A 13993-nucleotide genomic window follows, 5' to 3' on the forward strand; every position below is an offset into this window, starting at 1 on the left:
CAATCTTAACCAAGCTAAACAGAAAGGCACTGGACTAATTGGTTAACAGTGTCCAAAGTAACAATCACCCACACCTCATGTGAGGAACCGTGTCCTCCTGAGATCTAGCATGTCACCTCCATAATTACCTTTATTTGGTATTCTCTGTAAAGCACTTTATGTAGCGCCTAACAGATAATCCCAAAGTTTACATTGAATTCATGGAAAACAAGTATTGAGTTCACATTCTGTACAGTAAATCGAAACATTTCTGAGTAGGTTGACATGGGTGCATTGAAAAAATAATTAAGTTTCATTAGCTCCAAGTAAGGATGTAAACAAAATAATCAACTTGGGAGTAACTGTAGTAATCGTGAAGCAGCATAACTGCTGTGTTTGGAAAGCGAGGATGTGATGATGGGAGCGTGGAGGGCATTTTGCAAAACATTTGTAACATGATAGAAAAAGACATGCAGGCAATAAGCACGGTGGAAAGGAAGGTTTTTTTTTTTGTTAATGGACTTCTTAGAGCCAAGTTGCTCCGACAGCAACCAGAACCATCAGTTTAATCGCCTGCTAACAGCAAAAAGCCTCCCAGCACTGAATGCTGGGTTACACTGAAAACAATTTTATCACAACTACCATCCGCCTCACTGGAACAAAGTGACAGTCTGGCAGCATGTCAGCCTGACATCCTGTCTCTTCATCGTTTTGTATCTAAACATTGAAAATCAAATGGGTTTCACATACCTTGTTTATCCTTTATTACCCTTGTAGGGTCCTGCTTTATTAAAGGTAGAGTGGAGGATCTTTTTCCAGCTTTCTTTTGGAAAGTAAGCTTGTATGAGCGATGCAGACAACTTCTTTTAAATATAGCGTGCACAAGGAGAAATGAGCTTGTGCATGCTCTTGCATATTTAATAAGCATTCCCTCTCGGGAGCAGGTACAGGGTTGCGCATGTGCATTTTTTTTTCCTTTTAAATGGAGAGGGCATCTTTTCAAAAATTCCCGAAAATCCTCCTGTATACCTTTAACTTATGTCCAATTTAAAAGGTAAACCATGTAACGTTTGGCCATTAGGGACGCTAAACCCATGCCCATGTTTCTTCTAACACACATTGATAATAAAGATATGACGGTATTCCTAGTGCCAAGTGATATCTTACCACCCTAATAAAGTTAAGAAGAGAATCTGTGTTACAACTGGCTTCTTTAAGCCTTCGCCAACGAATAAACTCCTTTCCGAGATCGACCCTAGTTCTTCCTCGCACACAATCCCTTTCACGTTTTCTCTTTTAAGCCTTTCGCAGGTTTAACATTTTTCCTTGCCTCAGCCGTGACCAGTAGCCCAGAAGGTGAAAAAATAGTGCTCCATGACGAAATAAGAGCCTGGAGCCATAAAATGATGTTAATCCAGGTCGAATGACCCGACCAATGATGACATGTCTTCTAACAACTTACATAGTCGGTATTTCAGGAGGGGAAGCCCTGCTTGTAGCATTGATGGTGTCAAGCGCTATATATAGGCCTGAGGAAACATTTAAAAATAAATCATAGGGTCACTTTAGGTCACTAAGTCCACAGTGTGCCTTTGATAATGTGGAAGACATGTTTTGTTTATTCAGTGTGTGCTTTGACACAATTCTTCATATATAATGATATAACACTTTTTAAAATTCAGAATAAAAAATGCGTAGCCCATCAAGTTACGCAAAGGTCCTCTTGATACAAAAGAAAACTAATTTTTTTAAGAAAATAGTCACCTATTAAGTTTAGATCAATTCATTAATCAATAAGTATCCATATTTCTGATCAAAAACAATTAGAATATATTGATGTGTGATGAAGCTTGAATACTGAAAGATGAAGCACTAAATATCTGATCCATCCCCAGATTTCCTCACATGTTAACCATTACTGAATTCCGTAATGCAATAGCACAGCCTAATTCTGTTTTATTTTGAATAAATGACACAACACAGGTGTAATGCATATTCTGTAAATTTATATTCTAACAAAAGGCACTGCAACAACAAAATAGCTTTAACTTCAGAACATTTTCACTCTTATTCTAATCATATTTTTGCTTTTTCCTTTTTTTTTTTTTTTTTCACCAAAAATCACTGATAACTTTTCCATTCCTCCAAAACAACGTTCACACCTGAAAAAACAAATACACAGTTAGACCTCCCAGGTAATCTTTCTGGTAAAAAAAAAAAAAAAACAGGGCTTAAACAAACAGGCTCTTTACTGGTAAATAATCATTTAAATGGGTATATCCAATCAACTAAAATAAACTTGGATGTATTATGACCACATATTTATCTTGATCTTAAGATTATTCATATTTAAAGCTGAAACATCTGATTGAGCAGTATCAGTAGCTAATTCAGCCTAAACCTAAACTGTATTTACATTTTAAGCACTTCCAATCAAATTAAATATAGGTTTTCTAAATATTTTTAATGACCCAATATTTACATCCCCTAGAAAAATCGCTTTCACCCCCCCTCAAACAACAAATCAAGCAAGTCCCCCTTAAATCTAATGCTGACCTTAAATTATTTCACTTTTTTGGAGAACAATCTTTTGCCTGGTGAGCTTGCAGAACAGCGATCGCCTCTTCCACCTGAAAGACAAAAAACAAGGAAGAACATCTTGGGGATAAATAAAAAGTCAGTACAGAAGTTGTGATTTTCTTTATTAACATTCATTTTATCAAGTTTCCATACAAAAAAAAAACAAAAAAAAAAAACATTTTTTGTTCCACTATGTCCCACATGAACTTACTCCTTTTAGAACCAGGTTATTGCTAGTTTTATAATAAAATTTATTTATAGTAATTTGATAGTTCTATACATTACTTAACCAGTGATATGAAAACAGATGCTGAGGGTAATATTTATTCCATAACCTCACGCCTCAGTGTCTAAATGTCATCTTAATGAATACGTGGAAAGTCTGTGAATTCAACATGCCTTAGAGTTCAGGGACTCCGGTGACTCCAGCATGTGCAGCAGCTCTGAGTTGTCGATCTCTAGCAGCATCCCTGTGATCTTTCCTGCCAGGTTTGGGTGAAGCGCGTGAATCAGAGGATACAGACGCTCCCCTGTGTGCCACAAGAGAGGAGAAGGTATGAAAACAAAAGCAAACAGATGGCTAAAACGAAAGCCAAAATGAGAAATGGCCGACCAAGGAGTTGTTTCTGATCCATGAGGGGAGCTGCAGCCAGCATGGAAGCAGTGAGTGGCTCCGAGCCTGGAATATGAACTAGCTGATCTACTGCAGGCGCAGGAACAACCTGGGAACAAAACAAAAACAAACTCACAGCTTCATTCCTTTTTCTAAACTGCCGCCCCATGGAGTCCTTATAATATTCACAACTTAAAGTAGATAAAAAAAAGTCTGCATGCCCTATGAAGTTGTTAAAAGAGTTATAATCATTTCCCTCACATAATAATTTCCAAAGTTAACCCAACCATGATCTGTTCAATTAGCCACTCATCGATCTTGTTCACATACTGTTAATAATTTGCTAATCTGATATTTCAATTTTATTGCAATTTATTCATTTTAATGTGTTATTCTCCCCATTTTATGGCTATGTTCACGATGCAGGCCTTTTTTTTGCGTTGTGATGTGATCTCTGTGTGAACTGCAGTCCTACAACGCAAGTGTCGCACATGTGCAGTAGAAGACGCAATGACATCACAGGTCAGCATGCTCTGTGTTTACGGAAGTAAACATGGATGGTCGTGCCCGAGCGCATCTAGCGACCTTTCCCCAACCATAAAAACACAATCTTTTCAAGATGGTTGAACATAAATACTGCTCTCCACATCATCGTCCGCCATGGTTTTTGTTTTTCTTGCCGACCCAGAATAGTGACGTTCAGGTGGGATGAATCCGACCTGGCCGTTCAGACACAGGACACATTTGAAAAGATCAGATTCATATCGGCCTGGGTCGCATTGGAAAAAAAGAAATAAATAAATAGGATCTGTGTTGTTCAGACAGCCATGAAAAGATCAGATCCAGGTCGCATATGGGCCAAAAAATTGGATTTGGGTCACTTCAGGCTGCAATGTGAACGTAGCCTATGATACTTTTCTTTCTACTTAGTAGAAATAATCCCATGTAATTTAAAAGCCTTACAGGTGCACACACCTCTGAAAAATGATGCAGTTGTACTTTCCCCTAAAATATTTAATTTAGTTTCTCAGCTGGCTTGTACAGGTTGCAGAAAAGAGGCCTGACAGAGGTACCTGGGGTCTCGTCATGTTAGCAGGAACATTAGCAACATGAAGAGGGTTCCTCACTCCAGATGAATACTTGTACTGACTTCCTCTGGGAACTCCTCCAGTCTGAGTCCCTATGTTGTCTAAAGGAGCACAAATGTGTCAAACAGGAACATATTTTTAAGTTGCACCCTCTAGAAAAAGACTGATATAATATAATCTAGGTACTTGTCTTTTGTGTGGAGTTTACGACTCGTGGAGCCTGGGTTGAAGCCTGCCGGACTGTAGTAATTGTTGGTGAACTGCGACGCGGTGGTGGAGGGGGATTCCCTACATACTGAGGCGGGTAATGTCCTGGAAGGATAAAGGTATTAATTTACCTACTAGCTTTATAAAATAAAGAGAAGTGTTTCCATCAAACCGAGGAATGATAAATTCACCCTGGGGTCTGGGCGGCTGTCCTGTCCAACGAGGGACTGGTCTCAGATTGCTGACAGCATTGTGGTTGTAGAAAGAACGAGTGGGAGGCTGCAAGATAAAGGTCCATATTAAATGCACAGAAAGCAAATTAACCGCTGGATTATTCCCTCTGGGAGTATAAACTGGGTTAAACAGAAAAAAAAAAAAGTTTAGATCGATGGAATGCAAAGTTTGGCGACACTAGAACTGATTTAAAAAAAAAAATAATATTCAAATTTACTGCTCCAATGCCAGATTTTTTAACCAAGCCTCTGGTAGCTCTAACGCCAGGGAAAAGTCCTATGCAAAACAAATTAAGTAGAACAACATTTTAAACCCGAATAGGAAATATCACGACTATTCAGTCATGTTTTCCTTAAAATATTAATCCAGTGTTGCAGGTCAAATGTTCCTACCTGAGGTATGGTCATGTAGTATCCAGACTGGTGATAAGAATCAATGATGGGACTGCTCATGGTTCTCAGCGTAGCGAGCCTCTGCATGTACTTGTTAGTTAGAATGGCTTTACGCTCTTCCCTCCTCTGTGCCAAAGCAACATACAGCGGCTTGGTGGCAACTATTCTCCCATTCATTTCGGTCACTGCTTTCGTTGCTTCCTCTGGGGAAGAGAAGCAGACAAAGCCGAAGCCTTTGCTCTGGCCACCGTCAGTCATCACCTGCAGCCAAAACAAAAAGGAGCTGAAGTTCAGAGAATGGGAAATGAAAACACGCTGAACTGCCACCATGTACAAACTTTACCTTAGCACTGGTGATTGTGCCGTAAGGAGAAAATTCCTTCCGGAGCCTCTCATCATTGATGCTATCATCCAAGTTCTTCACATATAGATTCACCCCCTAAGTCGTCACAGTGCCAGATTAATTTCATTAATCACATTAAACGTATTTGGCATTCTATGTTATGACAAACTCTGACCAGTAATCTGCTTACATAAGGGTAGCAATAAAACATTTGGTTGAAATATGGTTTTATAATAAGGTGTGACTATGTCCACATGTCAGTAAAAGACGGCTGCACCTGATAGCGTTGGATGCGGTCCTGTTTGATCTGGTCAAACTTGCGCTTCAGCTCCCCTTGACGCTCCAAACGCTTCTGAGCCCTTCCTACATAGATGGTCTTCCCATTTATCTCCTTTCCATTCATTTCATCCACAGCCTGAGAAACAAGCATGGACAGCAGTAATCTTTAAAAGGCAATAAAGTTATTGTCTTAATGGAGTACTCATTTTCTGGAATAGATGTTTGCTATGAACCCAAAGCAGAAAGACATTTGCACGTATAGTTAATTTATTGCAAGGCATATCAGAAGGCCTACTGCTAGATTCCTCAATATTACCAGCATTTTCCTGGTATCAGTTTCCATTTTAATCGATTACAAAACAGAATTATGATTCAGACAGTTATTGTTTTCACAGATCACTAATGATAAAAATTTTATAATTTGAAGATTTATTTTGGACTGGACTTTGTGAATGAACCAAAATAGAAAGGTGGTGCAAGGTGTGCTTGGTTATGAGTGTTTGTTGCAGAAGTGGAGATCAACATGGAGTGCATCACGAAGTGTAAAGGTGTGCACCCACCTGTCTCACTGATGAGAGTCAAGGTGGGGCTGCAGTTTGACTGCTTCACTTCACTATGCTTCATTTAAGCAACTGTTTTCATGTTTTTTTTTGTTATATCTATCCCTGTTTTGCTGTCATAGCTTTTGCTAGTGTTAAGTAATAAACCGCAAAAGCATTCATGATGTCAGTGTATCTGTTACACTAAACTTAAAACATGTCATAAATAGGCAGACAAACGAGAACCTGACCCAGCTCTCAGCGGCTAAAAGGTTCTGGATAAAAGCTTCTAGTGGAAACTTGCTCTAATCACGCATAGATTCTCAATCCAGGTAACTATAGACGGGGAGCAGAGAGTTGGGTTCCCCCTTTATCAGCTGTGCTTGACAAAAACTTTTATTTTGAACAAACCAGGAAAAAAAAAGAACATATTTTGTTATAAACTTAATTTAGGGATCTTTGGTTTACAAGATGGCAAAACAATAAACTGGACTGGAGAAACAACACTGCTGCTAATAAAGGAAGGGTCAGAGCAGATTCTACAGTCAGGCTTTAACATTATGAACTGGAAACACACATGGATGATAATAGAATTGGGACTACAGCCTTCTGAAAAAGACCTTAAAAAAAACAACTTACACACACACAGCAAACAGCTGAAGCTCTATTACACAACCAAAACATGTAGGTTTATATATTTTTCAGGCGTCACACACTGAACATGTGAAGATAAATTACTTCAGATAGGCTGTGCCCATACTTCTTGTCCTGCACAGTATTGTGTGAATCCATATGGCCTCTGAGCACCAAGCCTCCTGCTTCCTTTCCACATCTCCTTCCTCACTGCTTGCATTATTCGGACAGAAGAGCAGAGTGACTGTCCTTCTGAAAGTTTCTCCTCTTTCCATAGAAAAACGCTGAAGCTTTGATAGAGTTACCAAGGGTTTTTTGGTCACCTCCTGGACTAAGGCCCTTCTCCCCTGATAGCTCAATTTAGACAAGCAGCCAGCTCTAGGAAGAGTCCAGGCATTTGTAAACATTTCCATTTAGGAATGAATGAACACTCAAATAAGCAAATTTTTTCCGTGTACGTTTCCAGACAATTCCTTCAGACTTTATGCTTTGTTCTCACAAACAACTGTGGGATCATGTCAAAGAGTGTGAGCACCCAAGTAAGTCTCTTATTTTTCTACTTTTCCAACAATGTTGAAAAAGCTTTTTGCAAACGATAGGGCATTGAGTGCAGGATTGAGAATTGGGGACATAAACAATTAATGAATTTAGGATTAAGTATTGATTACTTATTAGATTAGAATTTGTTTCATCCGCTACTTGATAATGTCTGTCTGGTGCGAATTTCTATCAGTGTTGTAACATTACTATTGTCCACTAGAGTCCGCTGAGTATTCTTAAGCATTACCTCCCTGGTATTGCAAAAGTTGCAATGCTATACAGCACATGCATGCTGTAGCAGAAGCATCAATCAAGTGTCCAGTAATATACTGTTCCATGGCAACAGGCTGAATGAATTTTCTGCGGTTCAGTTTGTAAATATACTATTTATAACTCCTTATATATAAAAGTGTATCCGTTTCCTCAATATACGTCTTGAATCAAAGGTTTCATAAAGTCCATATTTGTGTGTGCATTTTTTCTATAATCTTTTGCTGCTGTAAACACCAGAATTTCCCCATTGTGGGACAATAAAGGGATTTTCTATTCTAAAATCAAACCGAATCTGACAGATGAGAATAATTTTAGCTGGAACTTTATTCTGTATTCATTTGATCACATTTGAAAGGCTTAAATTAGGCTTAAATCAATGCAAACAGTTGGCAACACCCTAACCATAATCCCCAACAATATGGTAAATGTTCTTAAAAGTCATTCCGCAGTTATTAAAATTATATACAATACTGAATTATAGTCCAGTCATTGCTCAGCATCGATCATGATAGTGCTGCCTCTTCATCAAGAGCCGTTTTCTGTGGAAGATTTCTACCCTAATCCATTGGATCCTTGTCACTACTTTCACTTCTAAGATAATATTAAACTTCAATTCAAAGCCTATAATCAATTTGGACATGAAAAAAATGAACAGAGACTAATAATATGAACAGCAAATAGTTCAAAAGCACATTTAAAACCATAAATTAAAGTATCATAAAACCATCAACTGGCATTTGTTACCTTCTGAGCATCCTCATGGTGAGAATAGTTGACAAACCCAAATCCTCTGGAACGGCCCTTCTCATCCTTCATCACCCGCACACTAAGGGTCCTCCCTGAGGGCAAACAGGTCAGTAAGGAAAAACAAGAAAAACAGCTTTGACAGCGCATCAACCGTCATTAACAGGAAAAACATTTTCTCACCAAAGGTAGAAAAAACTTCCTTGAGTTTCTCATCAGTAAAGTCCTCTCCAAAGTTTTTGATGTACACATTAGTGAACTTCAGAGCTTTGGAGCCAAACTCTACCTCCCTTTCTTTGCGAGACTTGAAGTGGCCAACAAACCTGAAGATGGAACCAAAGAGCCCGGGCAAATTTAAGAGGCTAAAGATATCAGATTTAAATATACAACATTTTCCACAGAGATGCGGTTCAGATCAAATAGCCCCAGTTAAAAAAAAAAAATCCCGTATCAAAGTCTATTTACTACTTTTTTCCATTAATACTCTTCAGGGTTTCAATTTAAAAAAAAAAAAAACAATCTTCAAATGAAGAACCAGTTCTGGAAACTTCTGTCAAAATTTCCATGGTTTGCAGTTATCCTGGATTTATAAAAAAATAAACAATGACGAATAAAAAGGTATTAATAAGCCTAGATCAGGTTCAAATTTAGACCACAAGCTCAGAGAAATATATTCTATCCCAATACAACAAACCAACACTAATAAATTATAGTTAAGTGAAGAGAGAAAATTCAGAAATGATGTTAAAGTTTGTTCATTAGAAATATTCTGAAAATATTTCCCCTTTTGTATTCAGCCACCTTTACACTTCAAGACCTCTAAATGAAATCTAGCCTAATAAACTGTCTTCAGTGGACAACGGTCAGGAGTTTTCCCGGACTGGACATCTCCACTCATTATTAGTGGGATTCACAGGACAAGGTGGCTGTACACTGCCCAAGGGGTTGGATTTTAATTTGGAAAAAGTAATGAAAGCTATGCACCATTTTCCTTCCTCTTCACACTCGGAGTTCATCCCATAAGATAAAAAAAAATGCTAATTAAGTACACTGAAGTTTTTGGTGGTAATGTGACCTAATGTGAAATGCTGAATTGCTATTAAACCTTTATAACACATAAGATTGAGAGAAACATGAAGGGGCCTAGTCATGTACTATGCATATTTAAAAAGAATTTAAAAACCAAAAGCCATATAGTCATGTTAAAGTAAGCAATATACACTATCCATTTGCCCTGATAGTATTTACTTAGCCTTTTTGGAGCCTGAGGAGAACTTTTGAACAGGTTGTTTGTGAAGATTCTCAGTCATCCAGGTCATAGTCATTCTAAAAAAGTAAAAAAAACAATCCACTGGACTTTGTTTCCAATTTTGAAAACGTTTCTCTTCTCATCCAGGAAGTTTTTTCAACAGGTTGTTGTACACAGTCCCTAGTGGTCTAAAAAGCCAAACATTATTTAATTGGAAGGCCTTTGAATGCAACCAGAGTAAGCTACTGGCATAGAAATTACCAAATCATAGTTCTTGACTAGGCCCCTTTCAAAATGAGTTTGCAGCTTGAAGGTTTGATATGGTTCTGCTCTGAGAGACAGTTCTATCAGCACGGTTCTAGGATTATAATACAAACAAACACACCTAGACAAAGGTCCTACCTATTTGCTGACCTAAGCTGGGATAACTGACATTTTTGCCACAGGAAATGGTCCTTTGGGTTGACAATGCCAGATTCCTTTTTACCTGCCTCTTGACTGAGTAAAAACAACAAAAACACAGAGAAATCATCTGCAGCAATTGTGCTTTGAATTAGCAGCACAAACAACTTCTGCTCTTAGCTTTGCCTAACCTCAGTAAAAGGAGGGCTCCAGTTAGATCACTAGAAAAATGGTCACTTTTCCTGCCTTGGTTGCACTGGTCCAGCTAACATTTTGCATGCAGATTTAAACCAATGAAATCATGTGCACAGCATGTATGGAACATTTTATTTTTTTCACCAGCAAAATCATTTAAGCTTTAATAAAACATAGAAATTATGTTTGCAAAGTCACACCTGTAGTACCCTTTTTCTGCTGCAATTCCTATTGTTTACCTCTGACTGTATTGGAAAAGAGACCCAAAGTACAGACTAGTCTGGTCATGTGACAAAATCTAGTGTATAACAATGAAATACATTGACTTAATCTATAAAACCACATTTTTATAGCTGCTTCACTTGAATCATCTCTATTAACAATAAAACATGGATCATAAAATGAATTCAACCTTGACTCATCTATTCTTGCTCCTTATATATTTTTAAAGTACTGCAATGGCCACAAAGCTGATATACTAAATCAGAAATACTTTAATAATCCCAGAGGGAAATTACTTTTGTTACACGCTCCAGTTGCAGTTAGCAACATTGGCCTCAGTCTCAATGCATGCATCAACTCAGCTTAAAAAGGCCAAAAAAAATACATTTAAAAAAAGACTGGCTAACCCATATCTTGTGCCTCAAAAACAAAGACAAAATGTTTGAATACGTTTACTTTAAGAGGTATGGTCTAGAAACAGGGCTTTTGTTGTTGGAGCTGCTAGGTTCCTAACTAAGGACAGGTGAAACACTCATCCCCCATGGAACAAACATATGTCCTCTGATTTAAAGTTAGTGCTACATCGTTTCAACAAAACAGCAATTAAAAGATAAAGAGCCAAAAAACATTCCAAAGGGGGCAATATAGCGGTGACCTTACCCTTATTTCGAGATCGAGCAATACTTTCCTTTCCTTGTGTTGACCATTTGTGGTCTGCATTTTCACAAGTAAGCAAAAAGTGTTTTGTAGAGGACATACAAGTTAAAGAAAATGTGGTGGAAAATCAGCTTTATGTCTTCAACAGTAAAAACAACAGTCAGTCCTTTCATTACTCTAACATGGAGAGGAAGACCTGAGGAGTTTGACGTGGGCTCTGGTTACGTAAATCAACATTAAATGCTTTCTCATCATCACTTCTGTATTGAACTGGTGTTTTTCATGCTTTAGAAAAAGAAAAAAAGGATTTGTGTACCAGATTCTTTCCAAGCGTTCATTTTCTGTTGTAGATTAAAAAATGCATTCACGAATGATTGCCAAGGACATTACACATCAGTGAATCATTACCTTCAGAAAAGCCTGCAGTACGTATCCAGATATTTTCTAAATGAAAAGTCACTCCTAGTCTTTTCTCAGAAGCAAGTGTTTCTTACTCTGACCACTGCGGGCACCCAAACATCAGTATGTTATAGACTTTTCTCATAAGTTTCAGTTTGCAAGTGACAAACAAACACTGCAGGACTTCAAACTTAAACCAGAATCGACTTGATTTGTCTAATGTTACCAGCTCATAGAAAATAATCCACAGATGGAAGGAAGGATTAAGGTTACCTTCGAGTCCACAAGCACTAGCTGAAGTCATAAGTTGTCTGATGAACAGGTATACCGATACGACAACAGACACGTCATAGCTTCTGATGTCACAATAAGCGATCATCACAGAAAAAACACATTTAGATAAAGCAGATAAAACACAGCTCCATAAAGGGTTTTACAGCATATATAAATTATTACACCAGAAGAAGCAACGGTAATCATTTCCACAGCAGGACCCAGGGTGGACAGTTGCTTTAAACGGCTTTATGGTGCACCCGCTTGTTTTCATACAATAAACTGAAAAGGTTAGGTGGAACCAGTGCAACCAGTGCCAGGTCTGGAGCCCTCAGACTTATTCGCCAAAAAGGATCAAAGTTTACTCACACTTTCCTGTCATTTAGAAGCATCCCATTCATTGTGTCAATGGCACGGTTTGCAGCCTCCTGAGTCTCAAAGTGAACAAAGCCATAGCCTTTGGATCCTTTCTCATCACAGACGACCTATAGCAATCCCATAGATATGGAGTTATAAAATAAGACATCTATGTGGCCTTTTTCTAAAAATTAACATACCTTGCAGGACAATATATTGCCAAAGGCTGAGAAGGTATCATAAAGCGCTTTGTTGTCGATGGACTCATCCATGTTCTTGATAAAGATGTTACCCACACCCGACTTCCTGAGACCTGGGTCACGATGAGACCACATTATTCGAATGGGTCGACCCTTGATGACATCATAATTCATGGTATCTAAGGCACACTCGGCTGAAAATGAAAATAGAAAACAAATTCAGACTCCCTCTACAGCAGGCTTTTAGCTAGCAATGCTTACGGACGCACATTGTATGCCCTTTACTAAAAATATTAGAAATTTTACACCCTGTTTTTAGGATGTGCAGCTTTGGCACATCCCAATTTTCCCCCCAAAACTTCACTCAAATGTTCAAACTTTCACAAGCAGCAGGTGCTGGAGTTTTCTGCTGCTAAACGCGCCATGTAAACCAATCAGAAAAGATGATCTGGTAGCTTGGAGGGAAATGGACAGCCCTGCTGATGCAGATCGCTATGATCAGTCCTCTGAAACGGTTTATAATTGCCTAAATTAACTTAAAATGTCAAAACCTGCCGGCAAAATGTTTGCTTTTATTATTCTGGTGCCTGCAGTTTGAACCACATACCTGAAAAACGCTAACATCTACTTCCAGCCGCCATGAATTGTTGGGGAAAAAACCCACAAGAGGCGACTGGGCCCGAGGCAACTGTTGCTGGATTCCCAGTGACAGCGCACCGCCGGAATGCGGGGGTCTGCACAGCTCCAACGGCAATTAAGATTTAGAGGAAGGATCGTAATCTTGATGAACTGACTGCACAGACAATGTTTGGAGGTGGATTTTCTCACTTAAAAATATATTAAAACTACTTTTTATACATTTTTTCAAAACAAATATAGCAAAGCTACTCTTTGCCATTGAACACAGGGGCACAAAAGCATCATATGCATCTGGACAAACTTTACTGGAAGCGTCTGACCATTATGCGTACAGCATCAAAATTGAAGCAGCAGGTGCTTTTTTGCTGCTGAAATCACGGTGTGAACATAGCATTACATTTTAAGATTGTTTTAATCAGGTTCTGAAACAATTAAAAAGATTAATCATGATTAATCAACTATTAAAACAATCATCATCTAATTTAATAATTGATTAAACATTAACTGGAGTATAGAGACTCTAAAGTATGGCTTTAGATGAAAGAGAAACCCACTTAGTCAAGCACACATACTTCCCATAGTCAGGACAAAAGTAGTGTTGGAACAAAGACAAAAAGTTAGCTGCATTCCACCTCAAACTGTAGGATATAGCATTTCAGAGAGTCTACATTTCAAACTTTTCCGGGGGACAAATATCCCTCCATCCATAGATTTTCCATCATGCTTATCCTTGCTGGGGTCACGAGGGGTGCTGGTGGGTACACCCTGGAAAGGTCGCCAGTCTATCGCAGGGCAACAGAGTCAAACAGGACCCAGACACTCTCACACCTAAGAAGACTTTAGAGAAGCCAATTAGCCTTACACTGATGTCTTTGGACTGTGGGAGGAAGCTGGAGTACCAAGAGAGAACCCACGCATGCTCAGGGAAAACATGCAAATTTTATATACAATATAAA

The 13993-nt window shown here is 38.5% G+C and overlaps 1 protein-coding gene across 2 annotated transcripts in view; it reads right to left on the reverse strand.

Moving 5' to 3' along the window:
• Positions 1 to 2100: 2100 nt before the first annotated feature.
• LOC107097556 (embryonic polyadenylate-binding protein-like) overlaps positions 2101 to 13993 on the reverse strand; it is a 14538-nt gene continuing 2645 nt past the window's right edge. Inside the window, exons 2-16 of one of the 2 annotated variants that reach the window (XM_015394734.1) lie at positions 12399 to 12592; positions 12211 to 12326; positions 10096 to 10191; positions 8628 to 8767; positions 8445 to 8539; positions 5714 to 5851; positions 5437 to 5532; positions 5094 to 5354; positions 4659 to 4746; positions 4447 to 4572; positions 4246 to 4361; positions 3173 to 3281; positions 2959 to 3089; positions 2536 to 2609; positions 2101 to 2141 (exon numbers count right to left, since the gene is read on the reverse strand). In XM_015394734.1, the coding sequence (XP_015250220.1) occupies positions 2547 to 2609; positions 2959 to 3089; positions 3173 to 3281; positions 4246 to 4361; positions 4447 to 4572; positions 4659 to 4746; positions 5094 to 5354; positions 5437 to 5532; positions 5714 to 5851; positions 8445 to 8539; positions 8628 to 8767; positions 10096 to 10191; positions 12211 to 12326; positions 12399 to 12592 (1769 nt within the window). In that variant the 3' untranslated portion in view covers positions 2101 to 2141; positions 2536 to 2546. Of the gene's footprint in view, positions 2142 to 2227; positions 2610 to 2958; positions 3090 to 3172; positions 3282 to 4245; positions 4362 to 4446; positions 4573 to 4658; positions 4747 to 5093; positions 5355 to 5436; positions 5533 to 5713; positions 5852 to 8444; positions 8540 to 8627; positions 8768 to 10095; positions 10192 to 12210; positions 12327 to 12398; positions 12593 to 13993 lie in introns of those variants that run through there. The other variant, XM_015394735.1, reaches the window with a different exon arrangement.

This window comes from Cyprinodon variegatus, unplaced genomic scaffold (genome assembly GCF_000732505.1).
Source record: "Cyprinodon variegatus isolate N-32 unplaced genomic scaffold, C_variegatus-1.0 Scaffold706, whole genome shotgun sequence".
Classification (NCBI taxonomy): Eukaryota; Metazoa; Chordata; class Actinopteri; order Cyprinodontiformes; family Cyprinodontidae; genus Cyprinodon; species Cyprinodon variegatus.